At 37.8% G+C, this 24,633-nt stretch overlaps 1 protein-coding gene across 4 annotated transcripts in view; it reads left to right on the top strand.

Annotated features, from left to right (window-relative positions):
- Window positions 1-24,633, top strand: part of LOC150109819 (cAMP-dependent protein kinase type II regulatory subunit-like) — a 487,212-nt gene that overhangs the window by 135,153 nt on the left and 327,426 nt on the right. For all 4 annotated transcript variants that reach the window (XM_090413727.1, XM_090413588.1, XM_090413646.1 and 1 more), the window contains exon 4: window positions 6,188-6,271. In XM_090413727.1, the coding sequence (XP_090269853.1) occupies window positions 6,188-6,271 (84 nt within the window). The remainder of the gene's footprint in view (window positions 1-6,187; window positions 6,272-24,633) is intronic.

Raw genomic sequence — 24,633 nt, 5'->3', positions numbered from 1 at the left:
TTTATTAAACAAATAAATAATATGATATAATTATTTACTATTTACTTTTAATGAGATGGATGAGCTTCTCGGCATTGCAGAGTTGCTGGATATCTGGCTCAATATTGGTCAACTTCAGTCGAAGATCGGTGCACACACTAAGACGAATTCTGTATTTTGTTTTTATTTGAAGGAGTGATGAAAATCCTTTCTCACAGTTAGATAGGTTGTAGAAAACTGCATGACGATTTTCGATGCTTCTTCGGATAATTTGGGAAATTCACTTCTCAGTGAAGGTGAGATCCAGAATCGAGCCAAACCATGATCACGGAATTGCATTTTAAGCCCGCTCGTTGTCTTGAAAGCTCAATTAGCTGTTCTTTTTCCAATAACGAAAGGTCGTTCTCGTGACTGCAAGCCTGAAATGGATCGTAAACCCACAGAAATTTCTTATAAAAGTTATTCGGAAAATATGTTTTCAAATTCTGTTTCAGATTTTGAGGTGGACACAAATGCTTTCCCAGTGGTTAAATTCTAAACTAATAAGTTTCAGGGACCTATACAAAATAGCCAATTGTATTTACCTTTTGAATACTATCCGGGGAAGCTCCAAACCTTCCCCATCCCTTTCATCATGCGTTCGTAACAGGCTACTGTTGATATTGATTTATATACACATTCAAAACTGCAAACAATTGTTGAATAATAACACAATAATGTAGCATAATTACCATAAAGGAAGAAAAGTCACAAAACAGAAAAATGTTCCTACAAAATAACCAATTATATTTACCTTTGAATGAGATCCACTGGTCGAGTGTCCAGCAAGTCACAAATCTTTCCTTTCGTTCAGCGTATTAATATTATCGCATTGCAACTGATGGGAATTCTGTGTTTCTTGGATTCATTACAAACCTCTTTCTCTTCAGAAACTGCACACAAACTGTCATCACAAACTCGTTTTGTATTATCACTGTCATCCGAGCTATTTTTCCATTTAAAGAAGGTACCAATGTACTTATCCATAATTGAAATACCGTACTTACTCGAATATAACTTGCCCTCGCATATAGCTCGTACCCTTGATTTTACTTTTCGAAAAAATAAATTAAAAAGTTTCGCATATACCTCGCAAATGAAGAAAAGCCGAAACACGTTCAGAGCAGGGGATAGTAATTTGCACCCGCAGTAAACAGCACTCCCTCCCCAATAGCCATTATATTGCAGAGGCAAGAAAAACGAGTACTTTTATTATGTCAGTGAATAAGGTACCAACAGTCTGTGTAATATATTTCTCAACAAATAGTGTAATTAGAAACAACTATGATAAAAACAACACAAATTAATGAATCAGATGTCCTTTCATACAGAAACTATGCTATTTAGACTTAAGAAAAACCATATGATGCACTGGCAAATACAGTATCTAACAAAAAACTATTGTTATTAATTAGATGTGTGTGTGAGTTCGCCTGCCCCAAAGCAGCAATAAAGTTCAACCAAAGGTGTTAAAAATTCGTAAATATGTTAAAACTTAGAAATATATATATAGTGAATGTTGTTATGGCAGTTTCACATATGGAATTCGGTTGAAGAGAGTTAGCATTTCAACTCAACTGGCAGCTTCCTTTTATCTTTCAGTCGCGCGATTTCCTAAAAATATAAATACTGGGGTTAACTCACAACACACTTTGTCCAAGTATTACTTAGCACTTCTGAAGATATATTGAGCCTTGGTTGAAGGAGGAAACCTTTCAACAATAAAAATCAATAAACAACAAGCAATTGGTTGAAATGTGGTCATGTGGACAACACATGTTCACTTCAAATCTGACAAAACAGCAGAAAGTGGAAGCAATAAAACCATATTGTTGTTCACTTAATCCCTCTTTTATTACTCGTCATTCTGCCGCTACAAATTAAAATAGTGGCAGAATGTTCATGGAATGAGCATTCTGCCACTATTTTTATTTTATTTTTTAAGTATCCGTTTTATGTCAATAATTTTTACTTATTCAATTTTTTTTTTTTTTTTTTTTTTTTTTTTTTTTTTTTTTTTTTGTACCACCTTACCCCAGTCCTGAAGATACTTTCAGGTGCAAACTTTGTTTGCTCACACTTGGATAAAGGATTAAACTAAATTTATTAATTTGTTTTGTTTGGATAATTAAAATATATAGATTTATTTGGTTAATTAAGTCTGCCTGTGGACCACCTGTCTCATCGTCGCGGACCACAGGTTGAGAAACGCTGCTATAGGGTACTCTCACCTTATGCGACTGCTAATTCATAAGTGGTATAGAAATAAAAGACACTACACAACATAAATAAAAAAATGAATTTTAATTAGGAAAAGTATTTTGGAAAACTTTTTAGTGTATTTTAACTTTTTCTCTTTTGGGGGAGCCAGGGCCCCTTGGCCCCCCTCCCTGGGTGTGCCACTGACTTTAACTATGAACAGCAATCCTATACAAATCACAAATCTGCCTGACCATTATTGAATACTGCTCTCATATATGGGGTGGCGCCTCTAAGAGCCCTATGAAAATTCTGGATTCTATACAGAAAAGAGCAGTTAGATTGAATGATGACCCCACTAATACACTCCACTCACTTTTGCACAAGTGGTCAGTCTCCACAGCCTGCATCGTCTATAAATACTTCTATGGCTGCTGTTCATGAAAGTTGCATCAGTAATTCCCTACTCTCTTGCAAATCCGTCCAAATGCATGCAGCAGCTAACCAGCATCCTCTCACCATTCAATTCCAAACCCCCAGAACAAATTTCTCCACATTTTTATTTATCTCTTCCACTGCTGTCTTCTGGAAGTCTTCCACCATATGCTTCCTAAGGAATACAACCCACAGCTTTTCAAATCAAATATGAATAAGTTCCTATTGTCCATCTATGGTACTAATGTACTTTAGGTTGACTAATCTCTCGTGGATGGGGGTCTCCATAAAAAATAAATAAATAAATAAAATAAAATAAAATCTTCAGAACTGAAATAGGCATCAACTTGTTTTTCCACTTATACTTCTTATGTTGAACTTCAGAAGAACTAGATAAGTATCACATCAGCATAAGAAACATTACCAAGACAAAGAAAACTAAAACTAAACAAAATTCTCCATATTAAAGTGGCAAATTGAACAATGAGGCTTATTTGTGTGTGTGTGTGTGTGTGTGTGTGTGTGTGTGTGGTTCCTTGCAGACTGTTCTAAACAAGATATGGATGAATTTTTATAGTCATTAAGAACCCAGCTGTTGTAAAGAAAAAAAAAATGAAAAGCTGGTTCTTGTTAGGGATCTAAACTGCAAAGTAAGAAATCGAGAAAAGGCCAATGTTAGTGATAGTAAAGTACTCGCTAGACTTCTGTTCAGAACATGGTGTGATCATCACAAATACCATGTTCCAACATAAAGATGTGCAGAAATTCACATGGAGAAAAGACAAAAGCAATAAGAAAGGTCTCATTTGACTGTACTATTGTTGATAATGCTATCTTCTACATTAGGACATGAGTATAAAGAGGATTTAAAATAGGAAGTGATCACCATTTAATTTTAATCAGAATAAAAATGAATATCATATTGAAAAGAAAATATTTTTTCTTTTCAATATGATATTCATATTGAAAGAAAAGAAAAATCATAAGAAAAGTTGCTTTCAGAGGTGAACTGTATACTCAAATAAAGTAACTAAGAATCATGTGGAGATAATGTGTACAAGGATAGAAAAACCAGAATGTCATGATGAACTCAAGAAATTAAAGAAGCAGCCCTGAAAAAGAAGGCATTCTGAAAGAACAGCGAGTAAATTAGCAGATGTCCTGAGAGGAATACAAGGAAACATGTAAGAAAGCTCAACTTTGTGAGAAAATAGTTAAACAAAAGTCATGAGAAGATGGTATTAGAAAGGAGTGCAGCATTCCTAAAGAGAAAGGTCATTAGTGGCATGCTACAGGGGTCAGTTTTGGGGCATTGTTGTTCGGTTTGTATGTTAATGATGTTGGGATGGGTTTAACTAGTGATATGCAGCTGTTTGCAGATGATGCAAAACTGGGGAGATCAATACAGAGTCAAGCAGATCTTATGGTATTACAAGAGGAATAGATTGCATGAATGGGCAGGTAAGTGGAATGCTAGAAGAAAACAAGATGGTGATTGTCGGAGGAGACTTGAATGGACACATAGGGAGACAGAATAGGGACTGTGAAAGGGTGCATGGTGGCCATGGAGTGGAAATGATGAACCAGGAAGGAGAGAGAGAGGATTTTGAACTTTGCAGTAGTGTTTGATCCGGCAATTGTGAACTCCTTTTTCTGTAAGAGGGAAGAGCATTTGATAACATTTAGAAGTGGCAACAATAGTTAACAGATTGGCTACATTTTGACTAGAAGAATTCCACCTGGATGATATACTCTTGTAAAGTGTTCTTTCAGTAATTCCACTATATTGACTGATTCAGTGACCACCTTACCATCGTCATTCCTTAAAATCATTCTGCCGTGTACAGTTTTTTTTTTTTTGCTTGCAGCATGTTGAAAGACCTGTTTGGGATTCTCTTTAGCTTGCATAGCTAGTTTCTTTTCATAATCCGCTTTTGCTTTTTTTACCACACTCATTACCCTTCTGGCCTGCGCTTTATACCGTTCGTGTGCCTGCAGGTCACCTTTCTCTTTAAATTCCCTTCACAGTTGTTTCCTTTTTTTGCAGCTCAAGCTTCATAGTGTTATTCATCCATATAACTCCTACTTGTTTTACTATATATATATATATATATATATATATATATATTTTTTTTTTTTTTTTTGGACCCTAGGTAAATCCCAACAGATCAAGTGGCACAGCAATACCAGCTGCTGTGTGCAGACTTTAAAATAAAGTTGAAGATAAGAACATTTGGAAGCCATGGGAGGAAGAAAATTAAGTGGTTTCACTTAAAAGAAGAGAATGTGAGGAACCATTTTAGGGAGAAGGTGTTAGTGAGAATTTTGGATGAACTAGAAAGTGTACAAGACTGGTGGAGACATAATTCAAAAGTAATTCTAAGCTGTGCAATTAAGGTACTTGGTGAAACATCCAGAAAGATTAGAGAGCAGAAGGAGAGTTGGTGGTGGAATAATAATGTACAAGAAGCAGTGACTGCTAAGAGGAAGGCAAAGCAGGTGGGACAAGTCGAGTGGAAGAGGACAGAGAGGAGTACAGCGAGAAGCCAAGCTAGCTGTTGCACAGGTGAAGGTCATGGCATATCAAGACCTATATATGATCAATTAGAAACAAAGGATGAACAGAGAAAGATTTACTGATTGGCAAAATGTAGAATAAGGCATCAAAGGACATCATACAGATGAGGCAGATCAAAGACTCTGGAGGAAGAGTATTTACTTTTGCTTCAGACAGCTGTATAAAACAAACTACTTGATAGAATGACTTGCAATTTCACATGGATGCTTTTAACAGATGTACCAACTTCAAAAAAAAAAATCTTGCCAATAGTGTTGCCATCTATGGTCGAGGCCAAGAACTTTTCAGAAGACACCCTTGCATATAACAACATAAAGTCTACCATATTACTCCTTGAACTCATTCACTATTCATGCTCTCACCACTCTTTCAGGCAGTACACTCCATGGTTCAACCATCCTCTATGCATAGAAACCACCTCTCACCTTCTTGCTCACAACTTCCTTTCACAACTTCCAATGATCTTTTCTTTTAATAGCCTGTAAAATAAATATTTTCTTTTAATAATTTTTAAATTCCAAGATTAAGCTTTTCTTAGGCTCTTTACTTCATGCTCATGATTTATGTATTCACTAATTGTAAGTTCACTGCAAAATATACAGTTTTCAAAGTTGAGAATCCATGGTCCTGAAAGTAACTCTGCTAGGTCCAAAAATAGTTGCCAGATCAGTGAAATGAAACTGAATTGAAATCAGTGATAACAAGGAAGATCATGGCCATTTTAAGCATAGCTATTTCTTCTCCTTATTTTTTTTTCTCTTAATGCAAAGTGGAAGAATTATTAAAAAAAATTTGTTTTCTAAAAAAAAAAAAAAAAAACTGTTGTAAATCGTTTAAAATGAAAGAGGTAAGGATGGAAGATAATTGGTAGAGTTGAGATGCTTTTTTAGAGCTTATTAGGTGATAATTTTCTTTCAATTTAAACTAATTCTATGCTAATTATTTCTCCTCTTGTAGGTTGTATTTCCCAAATCAGATGAACAGAGAAATCGACTTAGTGAAGCTGTGCAAAATGTACTTTTATTTAGCACACTGGATGATGTAAGGATTAAAATTCTTCTTATATATATCAAATAATTTGGATTTTATTAATATCATTATACACTGATTTATTTTCACTGCCATCAAAACTTATCACAGGAGGCTCAAAATGATCAATAATCATAGTTTTTTTATCATAGCGCCTTTGAAATTCATTTATTGACAGAAAAAACTCAGTCATTTCTGGTAATAACCTATTCCACTTTCCTGAGGGGAATGAATTAGTTGTGGTACACTAAAAAGGAAAAAGTCTAGTCGTCACTCTCATATATAATTTTTTTGGGGGAAGGAGTTCTGCAATTTTTTTTTCTTCTTCTTATTATTATCTGATCCCTTTAGGAGGTCAAGGACTCATCAAGGGAGGTTATAAATCACCCAAACCAGCTATCATACTTACTCATAAATTCATTCAAACTAGATGCACTCACTTCCTCAAAGGCAAACTAAAGGCAAACTATTCCATTCACTCAGTGCTCTCTGAGAGAAAACTTAGCTTTAACCCCTTTCTTGACTGCTCCATGTTCTCTCTCCACCTTCCATATAATCGGGGGCGCTAGTGGGTCAAGCGCTACGAACGTGTTTTGAAGAGCTCCTGATTCAGATAAGTTTTACTAGGATAAATTAAGTATATATGCGTAATTGTTTAAGTAAGAGCGGCTGTAAACGTTGTACGCTAAAGATATTATTAGTGTGGGGTTTTTTTTTCTTGCTTAAACTAAATACGAAAACGTTAATATTAGACCTAGTAACCTGCAGAGAAAAAAAAAAATGGCGGCGGCATTGTCATTCCATGATTTTAATTTGGATTTCAGTCGGTTCGTTAAGTGTGAGGTCTGTTATATGTATTCCTTCGACTACATAAATGATTTGTGGATGTTTAGTGCGGATGGAAGAAGGGTGTGTGCGAAATGTGACCTGAACGAGGAATTGATGAATGCGAATATGAAGTTGATGACAGAAAGTGCTAGTACTGATTGTGTCGCTAGTGCACGTTTGAAAGAGGAGGGTGGCGAGAAAGACAGGCGAAAAAATGTTAAAAAATCAGGAAAAAAGAAAAAGAGCGATTTGACAACCGTAACGGATGTTAAAAGGGACGAAAGTGAGGCGGAAAGAAACGAAATTGAGAGAACGAATGAAAGTAGAAATGGCGTGGTGCAGAAATCGCAAGTAAAAAAAATCGAAAGAATGAATGATAGCGAAAAAAGAATGACTGATGGCGAAAGTTGGACGCATGTTGGAACGAACGTACTGAACCAAAGAAAGATGAATGACAGTAAAAGTGAGAAGAATGATAGCGAAGGTTGGACGCATGTTAGTCCGAAAGTACGGAAACAAAGAAAGATATGTGAGAGTGAAAGTGAGAAGAATGATAGTGAAAGTTGGACGTATGTTGGACCGAAAGTACGGAAACAAAGAAGGATGAATGAGAGGGAAAGTGAGAAGAGGGGGTCGAGAGTTAGAAAGTTAGAAAGATTTAATGATAGAGTGAATGTGCCGCGAGGTTCAGAAGGTAAATTGGATTGGATGAAGCAAGAAATGAAATGGATGCGGAATGAAATTAAGAGAATTCAGGTCAAAACTATTAAAATAAATCATGATGGCATGAAAGAGATAACAAAAGATGAGCGAGTGGCGTTGTATGGCGACTCCATTATTAAAGGTGTGCTAGAGGATAAAATGCACAAGGTATGTTTTCCAGGCGGTAAAATGAGTAGAGTGATTGAGGCATTGAATATGAGGCGGGAACGAGCAAAAGAGTTAATTGTATTAATTGATACGAATGATTTGAGAGAGAACAAAGAGCATGTCAAAATGAATGTCAGGAGACTGCTTGGAAAGATAAAGGAGAATAGTGTGACAGGAAGGGTGGTCAGTGTGTTGCCTAGGTATGATTGTGGTGAAATGAGGCGGAGAGCAAGGATTATGAATGATATTCTGGCTGAAATGTGTGAGGAGATGGGAGTACAGTTTGTTAATGTGTGGAATGAGTTTGAGGGACGAAGTGAGCTGTATGGGAGCGATGGACTGCATTTGAGTGATTATGGTGCGAGTCGCTTGGAGAGACTGCTGCTTGAAGGTAGAGAAGTGAATAGAGAGAATGAATCAGATCGAGAGTGGAGTGATGTGGAAGAGCAGGAGAGTAAGACAGGAGAGATTGAAGGAGTGGAAATGAATGTGGAAGTGAGTGGTATGAGTATAGAAAATGACAGAATGGGTGTGCAAGAGGAGCAGAGAAACGGCGAGGCTCAGGGTGGACAGGGATACACAGCGTGAGAAAGGTGGATGCTCCAAGAGGAGGTGAGAGAATGTGTAGGCAGGAAAGTAATGGGATGATCAGGGATCAAAAGGAAACAGATGGAATTGCAAAGGGTTCTAAAATGAAGAAGCAGAAAGGGAAATGGCCTCAGTTCAGCATGGAGAGATCACATCGAGTGAGTGGTATCAGTGGAACTAGCTGTAGATCCAGAAATGAGTTGTTGTGTTTGTATACCAATGCTAGAAGTATTAGAAACAAGGCGGATGAAATGGTTGCACTAATTGCGTCTGTGCACCCAGAGATTGTCGGAATAAGTGAGACATGCTTAGATGAGGATGACATCCTGACAGGAATAGAGATGGAAAGGTATGATGTGTTTCGTGAGGATAGAAGGGGTAAAAAGGGAGGGGGAGTGCTATTGATGATAGAGAAAGAGTTATGTCCATACAAGGTAGAGATGCAAGAGGGAAATGGGTCCAGTGGTTTTGAGGCAGTATAGTGTGAGATAGAGGTGAATAGAATCAAATACTTGGTGGGATGTTGTTATAGACCTGGTAATGTGGATGGTGGTGATAGTGAAATGTATAGCCAAATAAGCCAAGGAAATAAGAAAAGGGTGATCATTATGGGTGATTTTAATTATGGCAATATAGACTGGAATGAAGAGATAGCAACTGGAAGTAAAGAAAATGAGTTTCTTGAGTTTTTGAGGGAAAACTACCTCAGACAGTATGTAACAGAGGGCACAAGAGGATTAAGGGTCTTGGATTTGGTCATCTCATCGGAGGATGTAATTATCAATGAGGTATCAAATCATCCACCAATTGGTGAAAGTGACCATGAGGTGATTACTTGGGTGGTTGCCAGCAGTGCAAGGACCCCTGTGAAAAAAGGGTATATGTGGAACTACAAGGGGGGTGATTATGAAGAGCTCAGGAGACAGCTTGCAGGTGTAGCATGGAATGAGGAGTTAGCTGGAAAAGAGATCAATGCAGCTTGGGGGATTTTCAAAAAATATTTGGTCGATGCAATGTCTAAATGTATACCACGGGTGAGAAGGTTAAATAAGTTAGGTGTGAGATGGATGAATAAAGAGATTAAGCATGCAATACAGAGAAAAAGGGCATTGTGGAGGCAGCATAAGAGAAGTGTAAGTAACCAATTTCATGAGTTCTACAAAGACCAGGCAAGGAGAGTGACTTAGTTGGTGAGAGTAGCTAAAGAGAGGTATGAACAGCAGTTAGCTAATGAAGCTAAAAAGAATCCTAGGGAGTTCTTTCGATATGTAGCCAGCAAAAGAAAGAATGATTATGGAAGGATGACATTGATTGGAGGAAATGGTATAAAGACAGCTGTTGCAGAATGTGTGGTGGAGATACTTAATGAGCAGTTCATAAAGATCTTTCAATATTGTGAATGTGACTTCATGGAGAGATTAAGAGTAGTTGATGATGGGGAGGAGAGACTGACTGTAAGTGAGCAAGAGGTGTTTGGGGAGTTGAGTAAACTAGATGTAAATAAGGCTGTGGGACTTGATAATATATCACCGCGTATTCTGAAGGAATGTGCCAGAGAGTTGACACCTGCCTTGACATATTTTTTTAATACGAGTCTTGCACTTGGTCAAGTCCCTAAAGAGTGGAAGGAGGGCAAGATTGTGCCACTTCATAAAGGAGGTGATCGAACTCAAGCATCAAACTATAGGCCTATCTGTGTGTCAGGTGTTGTGGTTAAGTTGTTGGAGAAGCTTGTGAGAACTAGGATCCAGAGTTGGGTTGACAACAATGGTATAATTTTTGATGGACAGCATGGATTTGCTAAAGGGAGGTCGTGTTTTAGTAATCTACTTACTTATTACAATAAAGTGACTGCTTACTTGGACAGAGGAGAAGGATACATAGTAATATACTTGGATTTTGCAAAAGCTTTTGATAGAGTACCTCATGATAAGTTGACAGTCAAACTAGAGCAGATGGGGTTGGATATTAGATTAGTGCATTGGATTGGAGACTGGCTATCTGATAGGTATCAACAAGTTGTGTATGGGGGTGCAATATCCAGGAAAAGGAAAGTCACTAGTGGAGTGCCTCAGGGATCTGTTTTAGGGCCATTACTATTTAACTTGTATATTAATGATATTGGCGAAGATTTAGATGGAGATATTCAGTTGTTTGCAGATGATGCAAAGTTGGGACGAACCATAAAGAGTAGTGTAGATGTTGTGGCCTTGCAAGAAGACTTGAATAAATTGAGTGATTGGGCAAGCAAATGGGGATGTGAGTTCAGTGTTGCAAAATGTAAGGTTTTAAAATTTGGAAAACAAAGATGGGATGCAGAATTTATGCTTGGTGAGAATATATTGTTGGAAGTAGAGGAAATAAGAGATCTGGGAGTGATAGTGGATAAGGATCTAAAATTTAGGGGACACATCGCCAAAATTGTGAAGACAACACAAAGACTTCTGGGAATGATGAGGAGGACACTGACGTGTAGAAGTAGGGAGATTCTTGTTCCATTGTATAAGGCTTTGATTAGGCCACACATGGACTATTGTGCCCAGATTTGGTCACCTGGTTTTCAGAAGGATGAAGAGATGTTGGAAAGGGTCCAAAGGCGACTGACTAAGGTAGTTTCTGACCTCTGGAATGTCGAGTATGAGGAAAGATTGAAAAGGTGTAATTTGCAGAGTCTAGTGGAGAGAAGGAAGAGGGGAGATATGATAGAGACCTACAAGTTGGTAAGGGGTTGTTATAGGATCAATGGTGGAGAAGTTCTACAGAGAATAGTGGGAGATCAGGGGAGAACCAGAGGTCATACCTGGAAACTGTATAAAGAGGGTGTGAGTAGGGGAGTGAGAGGCAGGTTTTTTTCGTGCAGAGTTGTGAATGATTGGAATGCCTTGCCTGAGAGTGTGGTGTTTGCAAGGAGTTTGAATGTGTTTAAGACCCGGTATGATGAGCTGTGTGTGAGATAAAAGGACCTCCTAGATGAGTCTTTGACTCCATGAGGTCTTGTTTAATAATAATAATAATAATAATAATAATAATGGAAAATTTCATCAGACAGTATCCTATAACACCCATTCAAAAGTTTCCACATACTCACAATCTGTTCTCATATTCTAAATGCTATACAGATGTAATTTTTGTAATGCTTCTTTGCACCCTTAATACAACTTTTTTATCCCCTTGGAATGCAGGGAGACCAAATCTGCACACAATAATCCAGGTTTGGTCTTATCAAGGCCTTATAAAGAGGCAAAATGACTTCCTTATCCTTACATGTCAAGGTTTGCTTCTGCATCACAGTTATCTTCTGAGTTGTATTTGCAAGTTTTGCTATATGACCTTTGATCTTCAAATTCCTATCCACCATTATATCATCCACTATAAAATCATCTTTCTTCAGGACAATCCACCTTCCCATTGTGGGCAGGTGGATTGTCCTGATGAAAGATGATTTTTTTCTTCTGCAAACCTGGTCTTTTCTCATGAATTTTTTTCTTCTAGTATGGTTAAAAGATCGGAATAATATTCCCTGGTTATTGTTTTACACTTTTCAAGCTAATTAATAAGAAAATGTCTTTAGCATCCCAAAACACCGATGCCGTGACCTTTCCTGCTGATGGAACCGACTTTGTCTTCTTTGCTGCTGAACAACCATCTTCTTTCCACTGTGTTGACTGCTGTTTGCATTCTGGTATGTAATGGTGAATCCAAGTCTCATCCATAGTAATAAATCGATGCACAGAATCAGTTTCGTTCTTGTTAAAACGCTCCAAGCACTGTTCAGAGATTTTCATGCAAGTGCGTTTTTGATTTGCTGTGAGCAAGTGCGGCACCCATCTTGTGCAAAGCTTTTTCATTTGCAATTCTTCATGTAAAATATATCCTGCACATTCTTTTGAAATGGCTGTAGTCTCAGCAATTTCACATACTTTGAATCGCTGGTCATCCAATACCATATTGTGCACTTGATCAATGATTTCTGGTGTTGTTACACTTTGTGGATGTCCTTCACGTGGATCATCTTCAAGGCTGGTATGGTCACATTTAAACTCGGCAGTCCATTTCTTAATTGTCGAAAATGAAGAATAGTGCCTATAAACTTTTATGAACTTTGAATGAATTTATTTTGATATTAAACCTTTTTTTATAATTGGGTTACTCAAATTTATCCATTTCAAGGGATACAGACAATACTTTTGCTTCAGACAGTTTTATACAACAAACTACTTGATAGAATGACTTGCAATTTCACATTGTTGCTTATGACAGATGTACCAACTTAGAAAAAAAAATCTTGTGGTTGAGGCCGATAACTTTCAGATCACCATTGTATATGTGGAAGTATAAGGCAGGTGATTATGGGAAGTTCTGTAGCCAATTAGCATGGATATGTTGAGTAGATGAACTGTGTAGAAAAAGATGCATGGAAATTCATAAGACAGTATCTGACATAAGCAATGTATAACTGCATTCCAAGGATTTTTATATTATTATTATTTAGGCCTCCAAGGAGTCAAAAGACTCATCGCAGGATGTCCTTCCTAGGAAATACAAAGCCTATCATACCACTGCTTAAACTCATTGACCGTTCTCACTCTCACCACTCTTTCAGGCAGTGCATTCCACGGTTCAACCACCCTCCATGCAAAGAAACCACTCCTCACCCTCTTTCACACAGACAAGGGATGGCCCCCTTGTCATCACTCCTTCCCGCTGTTCAACCAAGCAAACGAACTCCCTAGTGTCAACCCAGTAACCACCTTTCAAGAGTTTAAAAGTCTCAATCATATCACCTCTCCTTCTATCTAACAAACTCTGCAGTCCACATTCTCTCAGCTGATCCTCATAACTAACATTGTACAGTCCTAAAACCATCTTTGTTATCTGCCTTTGTACTCTTTCCACAGTTACTTTATCCCCTTCAAACCCAGAGACCAAATCTGAGAACAATAGTCTAAGTGTGGTCTGATCAGGTTCTTATACAACGGAATGATAACTCTTTTATTTCTGTAGGTCAGTGTCCTACTTAGTATTGCAGCAATCCTCTGTGTTACCTTTACCACCTTTGCAATATGTCCCTTGAATTTCAGGTTTCTATCAATCATCAACCCCAGATCTCTGTCTCTCCTACTTCCTCCAGTATAGCTCCTTCAATAGAGTATGCAACATCCCATCGATGTGTCCCAAACCTCAAGACCTTATATTTTGCTGCATTAAACCGCAACCCCCCTTCATTTACCCATCTGTATAGCTTATTCAAATCGTCTTGCAGGACTACCACATCTGCACTATTACTAATAATCCTTCCCAGCTTCACATCATCCGCAAACAACTGAATATCCCCCTGCAATCCACCGACAATGTCATTGATATAAAGGTTAAACAATGCAGCGAGTAAATAGAGTAGGAGTGAAATCAAGCAACCTGTGCTAGAAAAGAAAATGCTATGATACTAATAAATAAATAAATACCACTACTAAGAGAAGAAAATAGTATTCCAAGCAAGGCTGCTTACAAGGATAAAAGAGAATAGTGTAACAGGATGGGTAGTCAGCTTGTTGCCTAGGTATGACTGTGGTGAAATGAGGCGAAGAGCAAGGACTATGAATGATATGCTGGCTGAAATGTGTGAGGAGATAGGAGTACAGTTTGTTAATGTGTGGAATGAGTTTGAAGGACGAAGTGAGCTGTATGGGAGCGATGGACTGCATTTGAGTGGTTATGGTGTGAGTTGCTTGGAGAGACTGCTTCTGGAAGGTACAGAAGTAAGTAGAGAGAATGAATCAGATCAAGCAGAAAGTGATGTGGAAGAGCAGGAGAGATTGAAGAGGTGGTTATGAATGGGGAAGTCAGTGATATGAGTATAGAGAATGAGTGTGCAAGAAGAGCAGGGAAACGGGGAGGCTCAGGGTGGATAAGGGTACACAGCATGAGACAGGTGGATGCTCCGAGCATCCACCTGTCTCAAGTTTATCGGACCTTGCGGAAGCCTTAAATGATAATATTAACCTCGGCCTGTAGAAAAGTGAGATTGCAAAAGTTAGTTGATGATTGATTCCACTATATTATATAGACTAATCTGAATATAGGGTGGTGCAGGATAATATAAATTTCTCTATATTTGGATCAGTAATCAATCAACAATTAATTAAAATAAGAATAACGTTCCAACAAGATGGCGGATTCAAAGCCAGGATGTACGATCCAACAATAGCAACTGGAAGTGAAGAAAATGAGTTTCTTGAGTTTTTGAGGGATGACTACCTCAGACAGTATGTAACAGAGGGCACACAAGGATTGAGGGTCTTGGATTTGGTCATCTCATCAGAGGATGTAATTATAAATGAGGTGTCAAATCTTCCACCAATTGATGAGAGTGACCATGATGTGATTACCTGGGTGGTTGCCAGCAGTGTGAGAACCTCTGTGAGAAAAGGGTATATGTGGAACTACAGGGGGCGGGGTGATTATGAAGAGCTCAGAAGACAGCTTGCAGGTTAAGCATGGAAGAGGAATTAGCTGGAAAAGAGATCAATGTGGCTTGGGGGATTTTCAAAAACTGTCTAGTAGATGCAATGTCTAAGTGTATTCCAAGTGTGAGAAGGTTAAATAAGGTAGGTGTGAGATGGATGAATAAAGAGATTAAGCATGCGATACAGAGAAAGAGGGCATTGTGGAAGCAGCATGAGAGCAATGGAAATAACCAATTCCATGAGGTCTACAAACACCAGGCAAGGAGGGTGACTTGGTTGGTGAGGGTAGCTAAATATGAACAGCAGTTAGCTAATGAAGCCAAAAAGAATCCTAAGGAGTTCTTTTGATATGTAGCCAGCAAAAGAAAGAATGATTATGGAAGGATGACATTGATTGGAGAAAATGGTATAAAGACAGCTGTTGCTGAATGTGTGGTGGAGATACTTAATGAGCAGTTCATAACGGTCTTTCAATCTTATGAATGTGACTTCATGAAGAGATTGAGAGCAGTTGATGATGTGAAGGAGAGACTGACTGTAAGTGAGCAAGAGGTGTATGGGGAGTTGAGTGAACTAGATGTTAATAAGGCTGTGGGACTAGATAATATATCACATGTATTTTGAAGGAATGTGCCAGAGAGTTGACACCTGCCTTGACAATTTTTTTTAATACGAATCTTGCACGTGGTCAAGTTCCTAAAGAGTGGAAGGAGGGCAAGATTGTGCCACTTCATAAAAGAGGTGATCGAACTCAAGCATCAAACTATAGGCATATCTCTGTGTCAGGTGTTGTGTTTAAGTTGTTGGAGAAGCTTGTGAGAACTAGGATCCAGAGTTCGGTTGACAACAATGGTATTATCTTTGATGGACAGCATGGATTTGCTAAGGGGAGATCATGTTTTAATAATCTACTTACTTATTACAATAAACTGATTGCTTCTTTGGACAGAGGAGAAGGATACACAGTAATATACTTGGATTTCGTGAAGGCTTTTGATAGAGTACCTCATGATAAGTTGACAGTCAAACTAGGGCAGATGAGGTTGGATATTAGATTAGTGCATTGGATTGGAGACTGGCTGTCTGATAGGTATCAACAAGTTGTGTATGGGGGAGAGTGATATCCAGGAAAAGGAAAGTCACAAGTCTAGGGCCTCAGGGGTCTGTTTTAGGGCTATTACTGTTTAACTTGTATATTAATGATATTGGTGAAGATTTGGATGGAGATATTCAGTTGTTTGCAGATGATGCAAAGTACTGGCCTTACAAGTAGGACGATTCAACAATTGTATAAGTCTTTGATTAGCCACACATGGATTATTGTACCCATATTTGGTCACCTGGTTTTCAGAAGGATGAAGAGATGTTGGAAAGGAACCAAAGGCGACTGACTAAAGTAGTTTCTGACCTCTGGAATGTTGATAATGAGGAAAGATTGAGAAGATGTAATTTGCAGAGTCTAGTGGACAGGAGGAAGAGGGGAAATATGATAGAGACCTACAAGTTGGTAAGGGGTTGTTATAGGATCAATGCTGGAGAAATTCTATACAAAATAGTGGGAGATCAAGGGAGAACCAGAGGTCATTCCTGGAAACTGTATAAAGAGGGTGTGAGTAGGGGAGTGAGGCAGGTTTTTTTTTCGTGTAGAGTTGTAAATGATTCGAATGCGTTGCCTGAGAGTGTGGTGTCTGCAAGGTGTTTGAGTGTATTTAAGACACATTATGATGAGCTGTGTGTGTGTCTGATAAAAGGACCTCCCAGATGAGTCTTTGACTCCATGAGGTGTTCGGGTAGTAGTAATAATATTTTCTTCAGGAGGATTTGAATAGACTTTTGATTTGGACAGATGAGTGGGGTGTCCTATTAATAAGTGCAAAGTTTTGCATTTTGAATCCATTTGATTGAATCCATAAAGAGCATAAAGTGTATGCCAGGAAGGTGACGAAAATGACAGTTTGACTGGTGGATAATCATGGCAGCAGAGTGATAGTTGCAAAGGATATGCGTACTTTGTCAGTGTATACCTCTTCTTCAACCTTCTGGTTCTGTCCACTGCTGGACGAAGGTCTCCCCCATGATTTTCCAGATTACTCAGTTTTCTGCTTCTCCCATCCATCTCACTCCTGCAATTTGTTCAAGTTCATCTCTCCACCTTCTTCTCGGTCTTCCACTTTGTCTTGCTCCATCCATTGGTCTCCACTCTGTTGTTTTTCTAGTCCATCTCCTGTCACTACATCTGGCAACATGGCCAGCCCATCTCCACTTAGCCTGTTTAATGTATTTTACAATATCCATGACATCTGTTTGAGATCTTATCCAGATATTTGTCTTCCTTTGTCTTAATGTTATTTTTTGCATACTTCTTTCCATGCGATGTTGTGTTGTTCTCAGCTTTTTGTTTAGGGCTTCTGTTAAAGTCTACGTTTCCCCTTCATATGTTAGGACAGGAAGTATGCATTGGTCGAAAGCTTTCCTTTTTAGACTCATAGGGATGTCACTTCTGAATATGGCTCTCATTTTCCCATAAGCCATCCATTGAAGTTGAATTCTTCATTCAATGTTGGCCCAAATATACATATGAAGTAACTTGTTCTATTTCATGGTTTTCAACTTTGATAGTTCTATGGTTTATGTATTTATTCATCATTATTTTTGTTTTTTCTCTATTTATTTTTAATCCAATTTCTCTGGAGGCTGCGTTTAGCTGATTTAACCGTTCTTCCAGATCTTCAAGATTATCTACTATCAGGACAATATCATCTGCAAATTTCAGATGATGCAGCCTTTCTCCATTTATGTTTATTCCTTTTGTTTCCCAATCAAGGCTTCTAAAGACTTCCTCTAGTGCAGCTGTAAGTAATTTGGGAGATGTGGTGTCACCTTGCTGGATGCCTTTTTGTATTGGGAACTTTTCACTGTTTTTATATAATTTAATTACAGAAGTTGCATTATTGTAAATATGTTTTAGTGTTTCAATATATGGTTTCTCAGTTCCCTGGGTTTCAAGTGCTTTTAGTGTTGCAGATGTTTTAACTGAATCAAATGGTTTTTCATAGTCTATATAGGCCAGACATAAGGGTTTATTGTATTCAATTGATTTTTCAATGAGCTGTCTTAATGTGTGAATATGGTCCAAAATATTGTAATTCTTAGGTGGCGATCTTGATGGGAGACTTTAATTACAGGAATATAGAATGGAAGGAGTAGATGGTATACGGAAAAAAGGAGAGCGAGTTTGTTGATTATTTGAGGGATAAATATCTTGACTGATGCATCTAGAGCAGCATTTCTTAACCTTTCTAAGCTGAAGGACCAGTAAAATGCCTAAAACAATTCTGTGGACCACTAAGTTACAGAGGCGTAGGTGTGTGTGTGGGGGGGGGGTCCACCTCTGGCTGCAGCTTTTTTGGCTTTTATGAAATCTTGCCTTACTGTCTCTAAAACAACAACTGAGTGATGAAATAGACTTCGACAATGTGATCGATGATTTTGCGAACAGAAAAGCAAGAAAAATAACATTTTAGAATGTTGAAATTAAAGTTTTACTTCAAAAATAAAATAAACAGTGTTTTTAATTTATTTCCCTATATGTCGTTTTGACTTTTTGTAATTTTTAAAAAAAACGTTTTTTCTCGAATGCTGCCTTCATTTTGTTGTAGGCATCAAGAACAGTTAAAAAATTTTCCTGCAGGGAGAGATTTAGTTCATTTAATTTCGAAAAAATGTCTGAAAATTGTGTTGGTAATCATGCTTCGTCAACAAGGAGTGATGCTAAATCAGAATTACCTTCATTTACAAATAATAAAACTTCATGCCTTAATTGAAATAACCTTGTTAGTACTTTGCCCCTGGAAAGCCAGCGAATTTCAGAATTAAGCAAACATCGTGTATATTCGCTGCCCATTTCATCGCAGAGTACTGAAAATAACCTGTTATTTAATGGTCGAATTTTAATAAAATTAACTAGTTTGACAGTGTTGTATAGCAGAGTTTTAAATTCTAGTGGCATTCCTTTGGAGGCTAACGCTTCTCTATGTATGAAACAGTGCACCCAATTCATGTCCAGAGCTACTTCTTTCACCTCAGAAACAACCCCACTATGCCTGCCTGTAAGAGCATGAGCTCCATCCGAACAGAAGCCTATACATTTTTCCCAAAGGATCCCTTTGTGTATTATGTAATTATTGAGAGTGTGAAATATTACTTCTCCAGTTGTTCGGGGATGACAAAGTTCTACAAAACAGAATATCATCATGAATGTTGTTATCATGCACATATCTTACGTAGCATATTAACTGTTCATCATTTGTAACATCAGTAGTCTCGTCTATTTGTAATGCATAATAAGGGCTCTTCTTAATTCTTTCGATTAACTGAGATTCTATGTCACCTGTCATATCATTAATTCTACGACCGACAATGTCATTTGAAAGAGGATTCAAATTAACATCTTTTAGTAACTTGTTGTCAAACATAGTTTTTACCACATCTTTTATAGCTGGAAGTAGTAAATTTTACCCGATAGAATGAGGTTTCCATTTTCGCTATGTGCAAACTTAAGAGATAGGATGCTTCCAGTGCTTTGCTATTAATGGAACCCATGGCTGAAATTATATCTTTCCCATGATTTAATGTCCCTAAGCGTCGCTGAAAAAATTCAATTGGCTTATTTTTCACATCACAATGTTTTGTTTCTAAATGTCGTTGGAGTTTCGCAGGTTTCATGCACTCATTCAACAACACTTCATAACACAAAACACATTGAGGTTTCTGTTCACTTTCATCTCCACACCAAGTAAACCCGAATTCCAAATATGAACTGTTATATTTCCTACTGTATTTTTTTCTTTGAACTGCTTGTTTCTTCTACTTTAATAGTATCAGATTTACTAGCTGTTACAGCACATGTATTACAATTAGGGTTAGCATTACCTGTTTCACTTGCTCTTCTTTTCAAAGTCTAGTTCTAAGCCACTTTTACATCATTAAAAAACGTTTCAGAAAAATATATAAATACTGGGGTTAACTCACAACACACTTTGTTCAAGTATCACTTAGCACTTCTGAAGATATACTGAGGTTTGGTTGAAGGAAACCTTCAATAATAAAAATCAATACACAACAAGCAATTGGTTGAAATGTGGATAACATGTTCACTTCAAATCTGACAAAACAGCAAGGGAAGGCAGAAGCAATAAAACTATATTGTTTTTCACTTTACCCCTCTTTTATTATTCGTCATTCTGCAGCTACAAATTTAGCAGCACAATGACAAATTATAAAAGAGGGGTGAAGTGAAAAACAATATAGTTTTATTACTTCCGCTTTTGAACATTTTGACGCTATTTGTTGGTTTTTTTAAGGCTCCATTTGATTTCAATAATTTTTACTTACTTATTCAGTTTTAATTTGTTTTGTTTGGATAATTTTAAAAAAAAATTTATTTAATTAATTTATGTCTGCCTGCAGACCACCTGTCCCATTGTCGAGAACCACAGGTTGAGAAACGCTATTTTGAATTTAGTGATAACTTCAGGAAATGTAGTTATTAATGTGGGAATGGTAATTGGGTGACATGTTAATATGTAACCCAATGGAATGAATGATATATTATTATTATTATTATTACCCAAGACCTCATGGAGTCAAAGACTCATCTGGGAAGTGCTTTTATCACACACATCTCATCATACCATATCTTAAACACACTCAAACCCCTTGTAGACACCACACTCTCAGGCAAGGCATTCCAATCATTCATATCTCTGCACGAAAAAAACCTGTCTCTCACTTCCCTACTCACACACTGTTTATACAGTTTCCAGGGATGACCTCTGGTTTTCCCCTGATCTCCCACTATTCTCTGTAAAACTTCTCCACCATTGATCTCATAACAACCCCTTACCAACTTGTAGGTCTCTATCATATCTCCCCTCTTCCTTCTCTCCACCAGACTCTGCAAATTACATCTTCTCAATCTTTCCTCATACTCAACATTCCAGAGGTCAGAAACTACTTTAGTCAGTCACCTTTGGACCCTTTCCAACATCTCTTCATCCTTATGAAAACCCGGTGACCAAATCTGGGCACAATAGTTCATGTGTGGCCTAATCAAAGCCTTATTCACTGGAACAAGAATCTCCCTACTTCTACACGTCAGTTTCATCTGCATCATTCCCAGAAGTCTTTGTGTTGTCTTCACAATTTTGGCGATGTGTCCTCTAAATTTTAGATCTTATCAACTATCACTCACAGATCTCTTATTTCCTCTACCACCAACAATATATTTTCACCAAGCATAAATTCTGCATCCCATCTTTGTTTTCCAAATTTTAAAACCTTACATTTTGCAACATTGAACTCACATCCCCATTTGCTTGCCCAATCACTCAATTTATTCAAGTCTTCTTGCAAGGCCACAACATCTTAACTACTCTTTATGGCTCATCCCAAATTTGTATCATCTGCAAACAACTGAATATCTCCATCCAAATCTTCGCCATTATCTTTAATATACAAGTTAAATAGTAATGGCCCTAAAACAGACTCCTGAGGCACTCCACTGGTGACTTTCCTTTTCCTGGATATCGCACCCCCCCCCCATACACAACTTGTTGATACCTATCAGATAGCCAGTCTCCAATCCAATGCACTAATCTAATATCCAACCTCATCTGCTCTAGTTTGACTGTCAACTTATCATGAGGTACTCTATCAAAAGCTTTTGTGAAATCCAAGTATATTACTGTGTGTCCTTCTCCTCTGTCCAAGGAAGCAGTCACTTAATAAGTAAGTAGATTACTAAAACATCACCTCCCTTTAGCAAATCCATGCTGTCCATCAAAGATTATACCATTGTTGTCAACCCAACTCTGGATCCTAGTTCTCATAAGCTTCTCCAACAACTTAACCACAACACCTGACACAGAGATATGCCTATAGTTTGATGCTTGAGTTCTATCACCTCTTTTATGAAGTGGCACAATCTTGTCCTCCTTCCACTCTTTAGGAACTTGACCACATGCAAGATTCGTATTAAAAAAAATTGTCAAGGCAGGTGTCAACTCTCTGACACATTCCTTCAGAATATGTGGTGAAATATTATCAAGTCCCACAGCCTTATTTCCATCTAGTTTACTCAACTCCCGAAACACCTCTTGCTCACTTACAGTCAGTCTCTCCTCCCCATCATCAGCTGCTCTCAATCTCTCCATGGAGTCACATTCACAAGATTGAAAGATCTTTATGAACTGCTCATTAAGTATCTCCACCACACATTTTGCAACAGCTGTCTTTATGCCAATTTCTCCAATCAATGTCATCCTTCCATAATCATTCTTTCCTTTGCTGGTTACATATCGAAAGAACTCCTTAGGATTCTTGTTGGCTTCATTAGCTAACTGTTGTTCATAGCTCTCTTTAGCTACTCTCACCAACCAAGTCACCCTCCTTGCCTGGTCTTTGTAGACCTCATGAAATTGGTTACTTCCACTTCTCTTATGCTGCCTCCACAATGCCCTTTTTCTCTGTATCGCATGCTTAATCTCTTTATTCATCCATCTCACACCTACCTTATTTAACCTTCTCACCCTTGGAATACATTTAGATATTGCATCTACTAAATAGTTTTTGAAAATCCCCCAAGCTGCATTGATCTCTTTTCCAGTTAACTCCTCATTCCATGCTACATCCGCAAGCTGTCTCCTGAGCTCTTCGTAATCACCCCCCCCCCCCTTGTAGTTCCACATATTCCCTTTTTTCACAGGGATCCTTGCACTGCTGGCAACCACCCAGGTAATCACCTCATGGTCATTTTCACCAATTGGTGGATGATTTGACACCTTATTTATAATTACATCCTCTGATGAGATGACCAAATCCAAGACCCTTAATCCTCGTGTGCTTTCTGTTACATACTGTCTGAGGTAGTTATCCCTCAAAAACTCAAGAAACTCATTTTCTTTACTTCCAGTTGCTATCTCTTCATTCCAGTATATTGCCATAATTAAAATCACCCATAATGATCACCATTTTCTTATTTTCTTGGCTTATTTGACTATACATTTCGTATCACCACCATCCACATTACCAGGTCTCTAACAACATCCCATCAAGTATTTGATTCTATTCACCTCTATCTCACACCATAAGGAATGTGCACAATAGAGAGCTATGCACTTGACATGGTTATTTTAATGAAAGTCTTGCAGTGGGTAAGATTCCTAAGGAGTGGAAATAAAGAAAAATATTGTCACTCAAGCATGGTTCTAGGACAGAAGGTTCCATTTATAGACCAGTCTGTATAATTGCAGTTGTGTCAAGTTTTTGGAGAGATTGGCTAGGAATAGAATACAATATTGGGTTGTTGGACATAGTATTTTTTATGATGGTCAGCATGCATTAATAAAAGGTAGATCTTGTTTTAGCAATTTACTTGCATTTTATGATACTGTGATGAGTATGACAGTGCTATTTTTGTACTTTGCAAAAGCGATTGATAGTTGCATGATAAGCTTGAAACGATGGGAATATATATTAAATTGGTTAGATGAATTGGAGATTGGCTCTCTGAATGATACTAGAAAGTTGTATATGATGCAGCATTGTCTCAAAAAAAAGGAGGGTTAATCAGTGGCATGCCACAGGATTCTGTTCTTGGGCACCTGCTGTTTAACTTGTTTGTAATGATATATCGTGTAGATTGACTGGGGAACTTCAGTTGTTTGCTGATGATGCAAAGTTGGGGAGAATTATAAGTAGCACTTCTGAGTAGCACCTCAGGAGGATTTGAATAGACTTTTGACTTGGACAGATGAGTGGGGTGTCATATTAATAAGTACAGTGTTGCATTTTGAAGTGCAGAAATATATTGCTATGTACTATGTGCTAATGATGCTGTACTGCAGGAAATGAATGAGATTTAAGATTTAGGAGTGATGGTTGATAGTGGACTGAAGTTTAGAGGGCATATTGCAAGTGTTGTTTAGACTGCCCATCTTAGTGCCACTATGATAAAAAGTAATCTAACATATAGGGATAAGGAGAGGTTGTGCAACTCTATAAAGCACTGGTCAGACCACACTTGGAGTGTTGTGCTCAGATTTGGTCAACTGGTCTTCAGTGTGATATGGAAACATTAGAGTGTGTTCAGAGAAGAGTAACTAAGACAATATCTGAACTCTGCTGGCTGTGGAGAGAGTTGAAGAAATGTTGATTGCAGAGTTTAGTGGATAGTAGGAAGAGAGATGATACTATAGACATTTAAGTTAGCGAGAGAATTTTATCAGATTAATCCAGCAGGTATTATAAAAAGAGTAGAAGGTGAAAGGGGAAGAACCAGAGGTCGTCTTTGGAAGTTATGTAAAAGTGTGGTGAAGAGGATGTGAGGAGTAGATTTTTTTACATGGAGAATTGTCAGTGAATGGAATGCATTACCAGAATGTGTTGTTAATGCATGGAGTGTTAAGGATTTTAAGATTCAGTATGTTACATCACAAGAGGACCATTGAATGAACCTCCCACAATGACTTTGCCATCACCACAGAGGGTGTAATAATACTACTACTAATAATAAAATATTCAACAAAAAAATTTTATCTTAAACCTACTACTAATATTATGGCT

This window comes from Typopeltis vanoorti, chromosome 1, assembly GCF_054136105.1.
Source record: "Typopeltis vanoorti isolate ZY-2024b chromosome 1, IOZ_Tvanoo_1.0, whole genome shotgun sequence".
NCBI classification, from domain to species: Eukaryota; Metazoa; Arthropoda; class Arachnida; order Uropygi; family Thelyphonidae; genus Typopeltis; species Typopeltis vanoorti.
This window is presented reverse-complemented; position numbering and strand designations above follow the sequence as displayed.